This window comes from Rousettus aegyptiacus, unplaced genomic scaffold (assembly GCF_014176215.1).
Source record: "Rousettus aegyptiacus isolate mRouAeg1 unplaced genomic scaffold, mRouAeg1.p scaffold_m13_p_2, whole genome shotgun sequence".
NCBI lineage: Eukaryota > Metazoa > Chordata > Mammalia > Chiroptera > Pteropodidae > Rousettus > Rousettus aegyptiacus.
Genome location: NW_023416295.1, coordinates 42,302,013 through 42,316,441, shown reverse-complemented (window position 1 = coordinate 42,316,441; position 14,429 = coordinate 42,302,013). Strand labels below are relative to the sequence as shown.

The 14,429-nt window shown below is 36.0% G+C and overlaps 1 protein-coding gene across 5 annotated transcripts in view; it reads right to left on the bottom strand.

The window, feature by feature from the left end:
- CCDC141 (coiled-coil domain containing 141) overlaps positions 1 to 14,429 on the bottom strand; it is a 164,705-nt gene that overhangs the window by 52,984 nt on the left and 97,292 nt on the right. For all 5 annotated transcript variants that reach the window (XM_016152554.2, XM_016152556.2, XM_016152555.2 and 2 more), the window contains one exon: positions 9,964 to 10,136. In XM_016152554.2, the coding sequence (XP_016008040.2) occupies positions 9,964 to 10,136 (173 nt within the window). The remainder of the gene's footprint in view (positions 1 to 9,963; positions 10,137 to 14,429) is intronic.

The window sequence follows — 14,429 nt, the reverse complement described above, 5'->3', positions numbered from 1 at the left end:
CTTATTCTAGCTAGCTCCTATTTTCCTCTATGCCCTCAGCTAGAGCATCTCTGTCTGCTCTGGCATTCTCTCTCCTCTCTCTGATTCCCAACTGGAATATATCTGTCACACTCCCAACCCTATGTCACTTCCTCTCCATTCGTTCTTAGTGAAAACCTAACCTACAGGTTACAACCCTCCTCGATGCCATCATTTTCAGTTAGAAACTTTATACGCTGATTCCAGACTTTTCTTTTGAATAATCCAGAACATTTTAAAACATGTATAACATGCATATTGGCAATTTTCTCAGAGCCTGTAAAACAGATGGTTTGATCAAAGGGAAAATATGACCTCACTCTCTGTCAGCAATTTTTACATGAACTGAAAATAAATTAGTAGATTTCCATCAGTCATCCAGAAATGAGTCCCATTACTTCATAATCATATTAAATAAATGATGAGACAAGAACTAAGAATGAGTAACAAAGACTTGTTGAAAGACATGTCTTGTCATTTTGTTCTGATTCTGAAGCCACACTGCTCATATGTTGCCTGATTAGGTGGGAGAGAGTCTCACTGTAGACTAGACATCTAGGTCTAAGAATCTGTGGCTCCGTAATTTCATTGGAAATACTTATTGACCTTTGGGCTTTCTCTATAAGAATGGATTAGATGGTACCTGTCTGTAGTGTGAGTGTGAGGTTCACCATATTGTCCTTGATGTTGACTTTGACTTTTCCAACCATCACAGATACTTAGAAATGACAGACTATGAAGGTTTCTTCAGACATTTGTTAGAAACTCCATCATGGGATCATTTTTTCCCTTGTTCATCAAGTCAGTAGAGGGGAAGGAAGGGGGAAGAAAATGATTCATTTTCCCCCCCAAAGTGCAGATACATATTGACTTCTGGCTCAAAAACAGAGTGCTCCATTTGCCATATAGAAGCGGTTGCCCGATCTTTGCATCTGTCACAAATTGAGGCTGGGGGAGGGAAGCAAATCCCAATGTTAACGTGTTCTAATGGTTCTTTCTGGAGAACAGCAAGTTGCTTTCAAACCTTTCATAAATTACTATTGGCAGCCCATCTGGATTAGGAGCTGAACCAGATGGCAAGCACTTGACAGCTTACTCTATCTCATTGGAAGGAATCAACTGATCATACTTTTCTTTTTGTCCATGGGGAATTTATACTTTGAAAATGGAAAAATATATATATATCTTATCTTTAGCTTGCTGCTTCTTTTGACAGGACCTAAACAATGTCCCTTCATGTTTATGATCTTCTCTATTTTATAAAAAACAATAGTCATTTTCTAGTTTTCATCTCTACTATGAAAAAGTACCGTTTGTACTTTAGAAGTGAAATGTATGCTGTTACAATATTTTTCTGACTTAAATTATACACATCGAGAATCCCTCCCTACCAAACAAATATATACGCACCCTACCAAACAAAGAGCGTGCACGCACACACACACACGCACGTCTTTAATATATACATAACAATGAAGACATAGAAAGTAGTTAGTGAGGCTGAAGCTACAGAGCCTGGATTCTGGTGCAGATGCATGCAGAGACAGCCACAAGTTTCATTTCTATGGAACTGCAGAGATAATATGAAGGGTACCATAGCTTGAAGTCTACCTGAAATAAGTAACAGGGATGGGGTTCTCCCTTCTTGTAAAAGAAAGCTGAAAATACTATAGCTAAGTGCTGCTGGGGCCAAGGAATCAGACACAGCAGGGAGGTCAGGAACCACACCCCATCCCCTACCTTATTTTCTGGCTGCCTCTCTGAAAGTCACTGTATCTCCATGAGAGCTAATGTGAACCTGATCAAACAACAGGAGACTGGTTCTGGACTGGAGACCCTTTGAGTTCAGGCAGAAGTCATTGCAAGATTGTTAAGGACAAAAGAACAAAGAGGAAAGAACAAAACAAGAAAAATAAAGCTCCCCTGCTCCCCAAAAATCTTCCATTCCAGATAAGAGTACAATCTAAAATTTCAAAACACATGAGGAAAATAAATCCTAAGATACTAAAAATCAAGACATAAATGTACTCTATCTGAAGTGAAATTAAGTAAAGCAATCTGAAAATGACTATCATAAATATGTCTGAGATAATCAGAGATAAGGGAAAATCCAAAGCCCATAATAAAAGAACAAGATACTCTGAGACAAAAATAGTCAGAAATTAAAACAAAATTGAATATAAAATAATGAGTTAGAAATTCTAGAAATGAAAAAGTATAGTTATGAAAACTAAAAAAAAATCAATGAACGAAAACAAAAGAAAAATTAACAAAAGAGGAAATTAGTCCGAAGGACTTGCTGAGAATATAACACGAAGAGCTAAAGGAATTAAAAATATGGAAGACAGTTCAGAGACCCGAAAGACAGACTCAGTGGCTCCAACATTTTACTGGGAATTATAGGAGAAGAGGAGACACAACTGAAAATCAATATTTAAAGGGATAAATTCTAAAACTTTTCCATGATTGATAATATAAATTCTCAGATAAAAAGAGCACAGCAAGAACTAAACAGGAAAACATTCTCATTTGAGATCATTCAGAAAATATAAAAATACATTTTAATGAATTTCCTTCCAAAAAGTTTTTATTTTTGCAGTCCTTTCTTCCCTCTCCCCTTCCAAGTTAGTATGATGCCATATATGCAACTTGGATCTGATTTTTACTCACTCTGCATTATATTGTGAGGATATTCTCGGTCTTTAAATATTCCTCAAAAACACTTTTTTGATATGGGCTTAGAATATTCCATTACGTGCTTGTCCTTAAAATATTAAAACATTTACCTATTTTCTGGGAATATTTAGGTATTTTTCAGATTTGCACTATTAGAAACACAACTGTGATGAGTATTTTATTTATGAATATGTCCACTAATATTTTTTTCTCTCTTTTTTTCTGTGTCCTTTCCTCAATAAACCCTCTAATCTAGGGGAACTCCTCGGTAGTCACCCAAGTCAGATTTCTCTTCTACCCTTTTAGTCAGGCTTCCTCTGTAGACTCTGCAGTTCAGATCCTCTTACTCTGAGATGCTTGCTACTTCACATTATATTATCAGCATTATACATGAATGAATTCATATTGTAATGAGGGACTTCTAGATATTCTGTAAGAACCTAAGCTAGTTATTCCCAGATTTAATGGAAAGTGTGAACTTTGGGTACCTTCCATACTAAGAGTTTCAGAATTACAAAAGCCTTGACAATGTTAAAAGGCCCAGATTGCAGTTATGACATTTACTCAACCTCTGAAAAGAACAACTTAATATAGACATGAAAATATTTGGAAAGTGGCTGAGTTAACACTGTCATAAGAACTCAACTTTGCAATTTCCTAAATTTCAGTATCTGACATTTACCATCCAAATGCATCATCAGACTTTTTTTTTTTTTTTTTTTTTTTCCAAACAGCTATTTTTAAGTCCTTAAATGCTTGGTAGAATTCTTATAAAATGCAACTGTAGATGACTTTTAGGCAAAAAAATTTTCACTTTTTGTTTCTTTGTTTTGTTTTGTTTTGTTGCAGGGTGGGGATTGTTTTTGTGTGTTTTCCACTTAAGATCTTTAAAAATATTTTTACCATGATAGAAGCTTTCTTTTAATGTCACACCATGTCCCTTAACATTTCAAAACAAATCTCCTACTATGTAAATTCTAAGATGAGGAACATAAAAGAGGTTTCTTGTATGCTTTCAGACCTATAAGGCTGTATCATCATCTCAATGAGGAGATGATATTGTCACAAATCATACAACTAAGGAATGATTCAGAATATCACAGAACAAAAAGTGAAGCCATGGGACAGAGCTCACAAATACAAAGGAATTCAAAAAGTATTGTGTGGCATGTGTTGATTCTGTTCATCCCGGCTAGAGGATATAGACCCATCAGCCATCTTAGATTATCAGATTCAACAATGGCCCTCTCAAATCTCACTCCTTCACTTGTCCTATCCTGATCACGGAAGCTTGGGAATGTGACTCTTTACTCTGAAAAGGTGGCCTAAACATCCGCTGTCTTCATGGCTTCCTCATACCTAGAGCACACTCCCTTGATGTCATTCCCTGACTGACTGTTAGTAAGGTTTTGGAGATTTGAGGCCAGGTTTCTATATCTTTGCCTGTTTTTAAAGCTTGGTGCTGGTATGTTATATAAAATGTTTGTATGTACATTTAATAATTTTTTAAGTAAAGTGAAAGAAAGAAAAACTTTTAGGTAAAGTGAGACTAGAGGATAGATGGAGTACATTTTAAGCACATTAGAATTAAAAAAGAATCCATGTTCACTATGTGGCCAGGCTGCTTGTTATTGATTAAAGTTGAATAAAAGGAGTAGACAGAGAATTAGCAACCTAACACAGCAGTTCAGACCTGCATTCAAGTATTCTACCTCCTCATACCAGGTGACAAGTAGTAATTACCATTTGAACAGTCTAACTTCACCTAATTCTTTGATCCTGTCCTATGACCTACCTGCCTGTCATCTTTCCCTCAAACCACATTGTCTTTCTTCCTGTTACACTTTTGCTGTTACACCTTTACTCTGCCTGTTCCACTCATCTACCAGCTATTCACATAGTAGTTTCTTCTCCTAAAAAAATCTTTTCCTGACTACAACATCTAAAATGGTTTTCTCCCCACAGTCATTTTTTATTCCATTTCATGTTTATATTTTTTCATAGAACTCATTACTATTTAAGAGTATCTTATTTATTGATTTGTTATTTGACTGCTTCTTCTCATCAGAATATAAGCAACATGAGGGCAGACACTTTGCCTATCCTACTATGCTTAAGGAGTACCTTATTCATAAAAGATACTCAATAAGATTTTTTTGAAATAAATAAATAGACCATGTTGTGTCTAAGTTCATAATTATCCATAATATTAACTGAGGGAAGTAGTGGTAACCAACATAAATGAAAATTATGGGAAGAGAATGCAAAATCTCTATTAACTTCTGTTTTTATTTCTCTGTAAAATATAAAAATGAGAAAAATTGACATTAAAAAAAGTAATGTGTTAGATCACAAAAGACAACACTTAAAGTTATACCAGAGCAAAATATTCAATCAGGATGAAGTATCGTTTACACTTTGTGGACAGAAAAGGGGTTCTATGGAAAGTAACCTCACAGGATGAGCTGATCATAAATTCCTAACTGGGCAGGTCATGGTGGATAGTCATGCTCCAGGCTCCTAACTAACTCCTAAGTAAAAGGTTTATCTTTGCCTTAAGCAAACCCTGTCCATTGTTTCTGTACATCTAGGTTAACGCACCTTTGAACTGCCTCTTTTCAGACCCCTCTTTCTAAAGTGTAAGCACCCTTTCATATCCCTTGTTCTTAGACATAAACACCCTCAAGGAGAACCCATAATCTTAACCAATCTGCAATACAATCCTTGCCTTGCTTTCTCCCATATTCATATAATCTTCTTTATGTTCCTTCCTTAATTCCAAATGCATAAAAGGACCTGTAAACTGTTACTCTCCAGGAGCATTTGAGATGTTGGTCCTCAGCATATGTCATCAATTTGACTCAAATTAACTCATAAAAATTCTCTACTGATCTGAATGTTTCTTATGTTGACAGCTTAAATTCACCGCAACAATGTAGGATGAAAAATAGTGTAGTCTCTTATGCAGGAATAGAAATTGAGTCAATACTGAAGCAAATTTACTTATAAATCTTAAGTTAATTTTAGTAAATATAAGAAGGTAAATGAATACTTCACAAGGTGGCTTGGTTTTGCTGGCTGTTTGCATGTCTTTGAGTTTTGAATTAGTAGCTACACTGACTAAAAAAAAGAAAAAAAAAAAGAGGTCCCTCATTTTTATCCAATTATGAAAATTTCACCCTCACAAGGTCTCTGATCCAGCACTTCCAGTCACCGATAGCATCCTGTGGCTTAATAAATGCAGAATTCTGCCAAATAGCAGACCACCTTTGTTCTATCTTTAGACTCTGTGCTCAAAAGTGATGCCAAGCAAGGGCTAGGGAGAGATGAAGAGGGTCCAAAGCCAGGAGCTTTCAAGTTCCCTGTAAGTCTAAATTTGACTGTTATCACATACTATTATAGGTAACTTGCATGGTAGCTAAGTGCAAATAAATGTACTAAAATGCCTTTTAAATTAAAGTGTATTTAGATTGACAGTGATACTCTGAAAAGATAATAAACTATTTAAAGACTCAGAATTATCACCCAGTTATAGAGAGGAAATAGAAGAGGCAAGGAAACATTTAAATAACTATTTATTTTGTGAGACTGCTCCAACTTCAAAGGTATTTGATTCCAGGATAAGAAAACAGTGTGGACCTATTTGTAATAAGGTAGTAATTATAGAAGAATAATGACAAAGGTCTCAGATTTACTTGGCGTCTTTATCTCAGATAAATGTGAACCACCAAAGTCCTATTTTTTTGACTAAAAGAAAAAAAAAATCAGATCTAAGTGTCTCTGAAATTCCTACCTGTCTCAATACTAAATTCAGCTTTTTATTACCTTAAGATAAATGTTTATATGTCCTATTTCAAACATAACCTTCCCCAGTTAGTGAAAATGAGTATGATTTGGTGCAGTTGACTCTACTGTAAACATTTGAAACAACGACGTGCCTCAGTATGTACCTTTTAAAACGCTTTGTATAGAAGATAGAAAACATAAGTCAACCAGTTGTTTATTGGGCACTCTGTGCCACGAGTAGTATTATCTCATCTTATTAAAACAAAACAAACAAAGCAAAACAAAACAAAACCTTTGTGAAACATATATCTCCATTCTACAGATAAGGAAACTGAGGTTCACAGAAGTTAAGTTTAAATGTCATGACATTGTTTTGACACTAAGTCTTATGTTTCTTATCCACACCATTTCTCAAATGTCCGGTTCTAGGAACCTCAGTGATTTATGTCCTAGTATTGTGGCTATCATTCAGAAATCTAAGAAGTCATTGCAATGTTTAGTAATGTGTATTTTTCTCTATTGAAATTTACATTTATTTCCTTTGCCATCATTTTAAACTCCACTTTACTCTAGTAGTTGGCTTGAAAATTTCTTAGGTTCTGCTTCTTTCCTGTGATGGTGACTTGGGTCATCGAACAGATACATAGTTAATTAGACAAGGAACAGAAGCAAGTCTCAAACCAATGCATGGGATTGAGGTCAGTAGCTATGTGTGGTTAGTTTGCAACTGAGATTCTGATGCATCTCAATTCAGTTTTAATGGATTTTTATTTTATATCTACCTTCTGAATTAAAAATGTCCTTTGCCAAGTAACAACTTTTCCTCACCTTCAGTTCCTCCTACAAAAATGGAAATAGCATTGATGTAAAATACTGTGAAATCTCAGGACAACCAAACATCTTGGGCTTACTAAAAAAAGCTCATATCTAAGATTTTGACAGAAACCGTACTACTAATTTTCTTTAAAATTCAGCTACCTAACCATTAATTAAAGTTTCTTAAAATGGTCCCTAACTATTGCTTTTTCTATTAAGGCTTAGTCTACGGCCTAAAGAATAGAACTGCAGGTGCCTCTTTGAAAAAGAACATATAGATAGAGATATAAATTGAACGAGAAAATTAAGACTAAAAAGAGCGAAGATGCAAAAAGAATGAAACTAGCTAAGTAAATAAAAATGCCAGCCATTATAAAGTGGATGGCCAGAAATAGTCACTAATATCCAGAAGACAGAATGTACTATAAAATTAAAGCACTTCCCTTATGTTTAAGTATTGAAAATAAAGCATTATTGCTTAGAATAAACAGTATAAAATTTAACAGTAATAAATTGTGACCGGCTTCCCAACTCTAGGGGTTAAGTATCAAAACTGAATAGAGAATTTCAGTTTCTGGCCAGGAAGCAGGAACTGGGTTTACCCTCATGCCTTAAACAACTGAATGTATGAAACAATGGTTCTTAGATATTGAACGACAGCACAGGACAGTGCTACCTGAGAGAAGGGAAACAATAAAGTGAGCCTGCAGATGCATCAGCTTATTGCCTGGAAAGGAATTCCTAGATCAAAGCTCAGGGAAGTGGAACCCAAATAGAGGCTGGAGGTCTTATTGAATTGAAGGGACAGAGATCAGATTCTGGGAAGGCCAAAATTCCTAGAATTTCTGGGGCAGTGTACCAGAGACAGACCTTCAGAGACCTAGGGAGGGGGCTTTGGCTGACCTCCTGATCTACCACTCAGGAAACTGCCTAAGGGCAGAAAAAGCACTACAAGCAAGGGTAGCGTGAACACAAAAATAACATCTATCTGTGCTTTGAGATCCATTCGCTAAACTGACATGTGACCGTTCATTCCCCAGTTACAACTGGTGACCTCACTACTAAATCCAGTCATCACATGACTCAGATCAGTATCCAACACATATCCTGAGTCCAGGCACCGAAAATGTCCGTGCCACCCTATAGGATATCTTTGCACTGTCCAAGACATTTATACATTCTGGAAGACTACACTTTAGCAGGGGAAAGAGGAAGGAGCTCTTGTACCACACTTTGGGGCCAGATATGGGCACATGGGGGCTCCTGGAGCCAAATGGGCATGCCATTACTTGATACATAGCTTGGAGCTAAAGTAAAGAAACTATACTGTGGTAAAACTTTACTATAGTAGCTACGGTAGTTATTGATCATTTTTCAAAGGGGAGATACATTCTCCCTTCTCGTAGCCTCAGCTTTTTGTCTACTGATCTTGGATTATTTCTGATCTTGGCTTTGCTTGGTACAGTAGCAACTATCACAAACCCTGGTTAAACATCTCTGTCCAGATGCAGACTGTCTTCTGGAAGGAAAATTTCCTAAACTCTAACTTACCAAATCTATACTTTTAATTACATCTAAGGTAGAACAGAACAAAAACAAAGATAAAATAATTTTACCACATTCCACCTATTTCATTGTTCCTCAAATTGAATGTCTTTGAGTTCAAGGAGATTGTGGACATAGAAGATAAAAACTGGGCTTAATCCATTTACACAAATCTTTTTGTCTTTTTCTGTTCAAATGTAAGCCCTGCCTTCATTTCTTCCTAGCCAATATCTGTTCTACCATCTGCTCTGTCTTTTGTCTTCCAATTCCCGTTCTTTCTCATGCTTTCCCATTACATTCTCTTTCTGGTTCTCAAAGTCCCTCTCTCTCTTCATTCCCACCCAACTTTAAGCTCACACTGATACACTCACCAAATGTACTCATAAGGATGACCGGCCTGAATATACTGGTGAAGAGCATGGGGTTTAGAGGATGTGCACATGCATTCAGTTTCTGGATCTGCCATCAACTGGCTGTGTAAGCTTTTGCAAGTTACTTAACCTCTCTGTGTTTCAGTTACTTATACAAGGAGAGCATTAATAGCATATGCCTTGTAGAGTTGCTGTGAGGATTAATAAGATGATGCTCCCAAAGCTCTTAGCACAGGGCCTGCTGCATGGTAGGCTCTCAATAAATATGAGCTATTATTATGATTATTATTGGAAATTTCATATTTTATTTGAAGTTTTTGCTTGGTGATCCACCAAGGTCATAAATGAAAGGGAATTCTGATACACTATTTTTCCCAGAAAAGAAAAAAGAAACAGGGTGCATTCCAAGCTCATGAATTAAAAGGAAAGAAACCCATGGAGGTGCTAGGATATGAAAAGTATTGAGAACTAAAGCTCTGTTTCTTCCTTTGTCCTTTCCCTCTCCTCAGAAACTCAAACAAAGTAAGCTTTATCATCTTCAGGTCCTCAGGCTCAGAATATGATCTCATTCTGAATGAGCAATACTGTGTTCAGACTCACTGTTGACCAAAATTTAGTAGATCCTTTTAAGCCATATCATAATGTAGCAAAGCATCAGAAGCAGAAAAAAAATCATGCAACTTATTTTTTAACAGGTTATGGAAACTGTGAAAAAGCTTGTTACACTGAGGAAGAAATAGACTTGACTCACCTGCAGGAGTCTGCTTGGCTGATTAAGCCTTGTCCCTTTTGCAAAGCATCAGCTGTGCAGTCTTTAATTTCTCTGTGTAATTCCTCATGCCTCGCAGCCAAGACAGGCAGACTTAAACCCTCTGATTTAAGGAGCTTAAGGTAAGCTTCAACTCTTCCAAGTACATCAAATGCCTGCCAAAGAAAACATACTTTCATTTTCTGCTTTCTAGTTTAAAATCTACATCAATGTGTACATAGAATACTAGAGATTAAACCAGCCTGTTCGATTTATTAGTTTAATCAAAACCAAAAACAACAAATTTAGTATTGAAAAACAGCTGTATAGTTCTAAAGTTCCATTTAGGAAAACTGATCATAGCTAGTTAAGTATCAACACTATAAAATCACTAAAATCCTTAAAATTGAGAAAGTATCTATACAAAAGGTTATAACTATTTAGAATTTGGAGGGCCAGGTTTATTGTTTGGATATTCTTTACCGAACGCAAATAATGGATGCGATATTTTAAAAATATTTTGCAGACTTTCATAACCTGCATGTCTCTGTAATATTCTTAAAAGGAAATTTCCAAATAAATTGCACTTTCAACCTAAAACACTGGAGGAGCATATTTAAGAAATTACTAATATGTTTTTGGTCTTGCCTTTCCAAGTAGAAGACCTCCTGCCTACTCTACCCAAGTCATCTATCTCTCTACAGAGAAGATTAGAATTTAGTTATGAAGCAGTACAAAGACCAAGACCAAGGTAATATTTAGCTTCCAACATGCAAATAAGATTATGCACAAAAACATATCATTACAAATCAAGATATTGTCTTGAGAGATTTTTGAATTATTTATTTTATTCCTTTTTTAGCAGATCAACAATCAAGCATGAGGGATTAAATTTACAGAATTAACATAGAGTAAAGAGGAGCTATCCTTTTTGTCCTTAATGCTTAGCTGGCTTTAAGATGGAGGAGTATATGATAAAAAGACCGTAATAGAAGACTTTCGTAATGTGAGGGGGGAGGGGCGGGGAAGCAGAATACAATGATCTCCATAGGTCTCCCTCTGAACTTGGGTCTGGAGAGCAAGAGATGAGTTAGGCAAGTTTAAAGAAAAGCTGAATGTCAAGGAAGTTCTTGCCATATTGCCTTTTGGTGCTATTGGAAGAAGCCACCTTACAGGATAGGATGCTCCATACCATTCTGGAGAACGGTCCTAATGAGCTTGACAGTGCCATTGTCAGATGGGGCCTTGAAGTCCACCCTTCCTGGGTTGCTAAGTTGGAAACTGGTGAGACTGGCAGGGGCCAAACAGAATAGGAAGACCGCACAGAAGATTCATGAGCAGTGAGAACAAGTGGTCTTGTGAGTCTAGGACCACTGAGGCCTGAGAGAGACCAGAGGAGCAAGACTGAGTTTATGTTGAAGGAATACAGTTTAAGCCAAATGTAAAGGATACGGCTGTGGAGCTGTGTAAAAGCACTTATGCTTTTACACATCTTACCTCACATCTTAGGGAGTGAGTTTTAGTGGGAGAATTGGAACTGGAAAAATTCAAATTTACAAATGAAATCTCTCAAATATTGTCTTACTGCCTTTATGTTGATATTCTATTCTCCCATGAATGTCCTCATATCTCCTGAATCTGCTCTTTCTGTTTACTTAGAATGTTTAAAACAAAATCATTCCCATTTATCTAGTAGCTGATAGGAAGTAATAATAACAACTACAGTTTAATGAGGACTATGTGCTCCTTCTATACTATCTGCTTCATGATTACTTTTCATCAGTCCATAAATATTTTTGAATGTCTGCTGAGTTTTAAGCATATTGTTCTTCACAGTCCTGGCAAGAAATCATCCCTATCGCATGACTGGGGAAACTAGAGGTTGAATAAATTACACAAAGTGATACTTCTATGTGGCAGATTTAGTATTTGACTCTATTTGTCTGTCCTAGAGGGCCCTGCTCTTAAACCACTGGCTGTGGCACCATGTGGCAGAGAATAACTATGGAAGACTTAAGAAAGAAGAGACATTTTCAAAAAGCCTGTTAATTATAGGTGGAAAAGGTGGGGTTTTAAAACTTACTTTTGGTAAATAAGTGTCTGCCTTTCTTTTGTACAGGTAAGAAATACAGAGAAAGTTTGAGTGATTACTCTTACGCTATATGCAACTCTAAAAGAAACATAGCATTATTAAAGAAACTTTGAATCTGAAGAAATCTCTCTTACCTAATCCTTTTTTTCCCCCCTGCTGTTGGCAACGGAGCCAAGATGCTGATGTTAGGAAAGATGATTTGAATTACTCTCTTGATCTTTCCATAACACATTGAAATGTTACTTGGCAATAACCACTGTTTCTGGAATTTCATTTTATATTTTAAATTTTTATTGCTTATTTTGAATAAAGTTGAGTCTCTTGTTAATTAAGGGTTAGTTGTAAAGTTAATGCCTAAAGCAAAAATCTGTTTTATTCAAAGTTATCATAAACTCTCTTAAGTCACACTTGAAGTTTAATATATGTAGATTAGTGCTTATAGTAATACATATTCACATTTAGGATTGAGAGCCACTGAACTAGACAAAAGGAAGAAATAAAGGGAAAATCTATAAGGAGATAGTAGATGTCAGGGCATTCACTTCTTTCTTCCTTTAAGATAATTCTTAAGTCCTTAGTGTGAATGGGGGAAAGACAGAGAATTCCAAAGCACTTTTTCTTGCCTGCAAGTTTAACTCCACTCTGTTTTAATATTAAGCCATTATAGCCTTAATGCATATCATGTTTGCTGTTACTTTGAGAATTAAAGACAAAAAAAATATGAACGTAACTAGGGTATGATGGTGCACATGTAGTGATACTTAGAAAATATTTGCTGGCTATTACTCTAAATCTTGATGGATGGGTCACCTCTTTGAAAAATCACTAAAAAGCATGGCCACCTGCTGCCTGTCATTCATCCCGCATGGCTTTTTCCTCTTGTGGTCCTGTGGAACAGCTGCTACTCTCTCACATTCTCAGGCAGCCTTGGTCTCATCTTCATAGAAGTTATATTCTAAAGCCGTGTGTACATTAAATGCATGGGTGATCTGATTCATGCCATTCCTGAATGTTATCCTAAAAGTATTATTTCCTAATAGTCTGGAACTAAACTGAAGGACTAAACATTCACTAGAAGGAGAAAGTACTGTATCAAGGGCCAAGATAATTCACAATTTAGAAAAAAGCCAAATTTTCTTCCAGAGTTTTTTTCTCAGAAAGTTCCAAGTGTCCGGAAGGCATTTACTTATGAACTGCTCTGTGTATCACACTTAGTGGAGTGATGGCAGTAGAATGGAGATGAGTGTTTTTATTCCTTCTTTAGTTCAATAAATATATTTGCAAAATATCTACTATAGGTAAAATAGGCTGGATGCTGTAAGACAGTTTATTCCTTATCCTTAATTCTACCGAAACCTAATGGGAATAATCTATAAACACAGAAATAGTTACATGTCTTAATTTTAAGGGGAGGCCTCTTTCAAGAAGATTATACTGTCTGTGATCATCTGCATCACATGCAAAGCTCATTTCTCTTTTCCCATGTAGAAGCTGATGAAGAATCCATGTGCTAATTCCAGAGGTGATCTAAGTGTCATTGCTCTCACTTAATCTACTCCCCAAATAGAACTGAGTGTTTTTCTATTTACCATATCTATAAGGAACCTGATAGACTAGATCCGGCGTGCAAGGAATCTCTTTGTTGCACACACACAGTACAGGACAGCTTATTTCTGGCAAGAACACTGTGACCCCCACATAACCTCCTTTGGAATTAATATTTCACCTTTAGTTTTTCTCTTCACTTACTCCTCTTTCTTCAAGTATGTGCTGGTCAAATAAGAGATTTATCACTGGATTAGGAAAAAAGGATACAGGTGCAAGTATATTTTCTCCCTCTAGTTTCAAGCTCTTCTTTCCTAAGTATTTTATACAATACCACTCAGTTCTTAGGCACATAACGAGATAAATAAGCTCTTTTTGGCCTTGGTTTGGAAAAGACTAAGGAGTTGCTTGAGTTTTATTTTTTCAGATGTAATAAAAATCTATCTTTTTTCCTTTATTAAGTACAAGATCCAAAGCAGACTGCACCAGATCAAATAGAGATAGTATCAAGACACGGCACATTTTATTCTTTTTAAAACATCTATGAGATTAGTAAATTAAGAAAGAACCACAAGTCATCCAGGATAATTTTTATATCATGCTGTTTCATAAATATGTTTAATAAGTAATATTGTTTGCTGCTTGACTAATTTGAAGACAATCAACATTAAAACAAAACAAAACGAAACAAAAAAAAAACACTGCAGAACCTTGAAAATTTTCTTCCACGAGTCCCAAGGCCAAAGAATGAGTTGGGTTGGAACCCTTATAATTACCGAGGACACAAACCCAACTCAGCTTTTAATTAGAACACCGGATTCCACTATCTGGG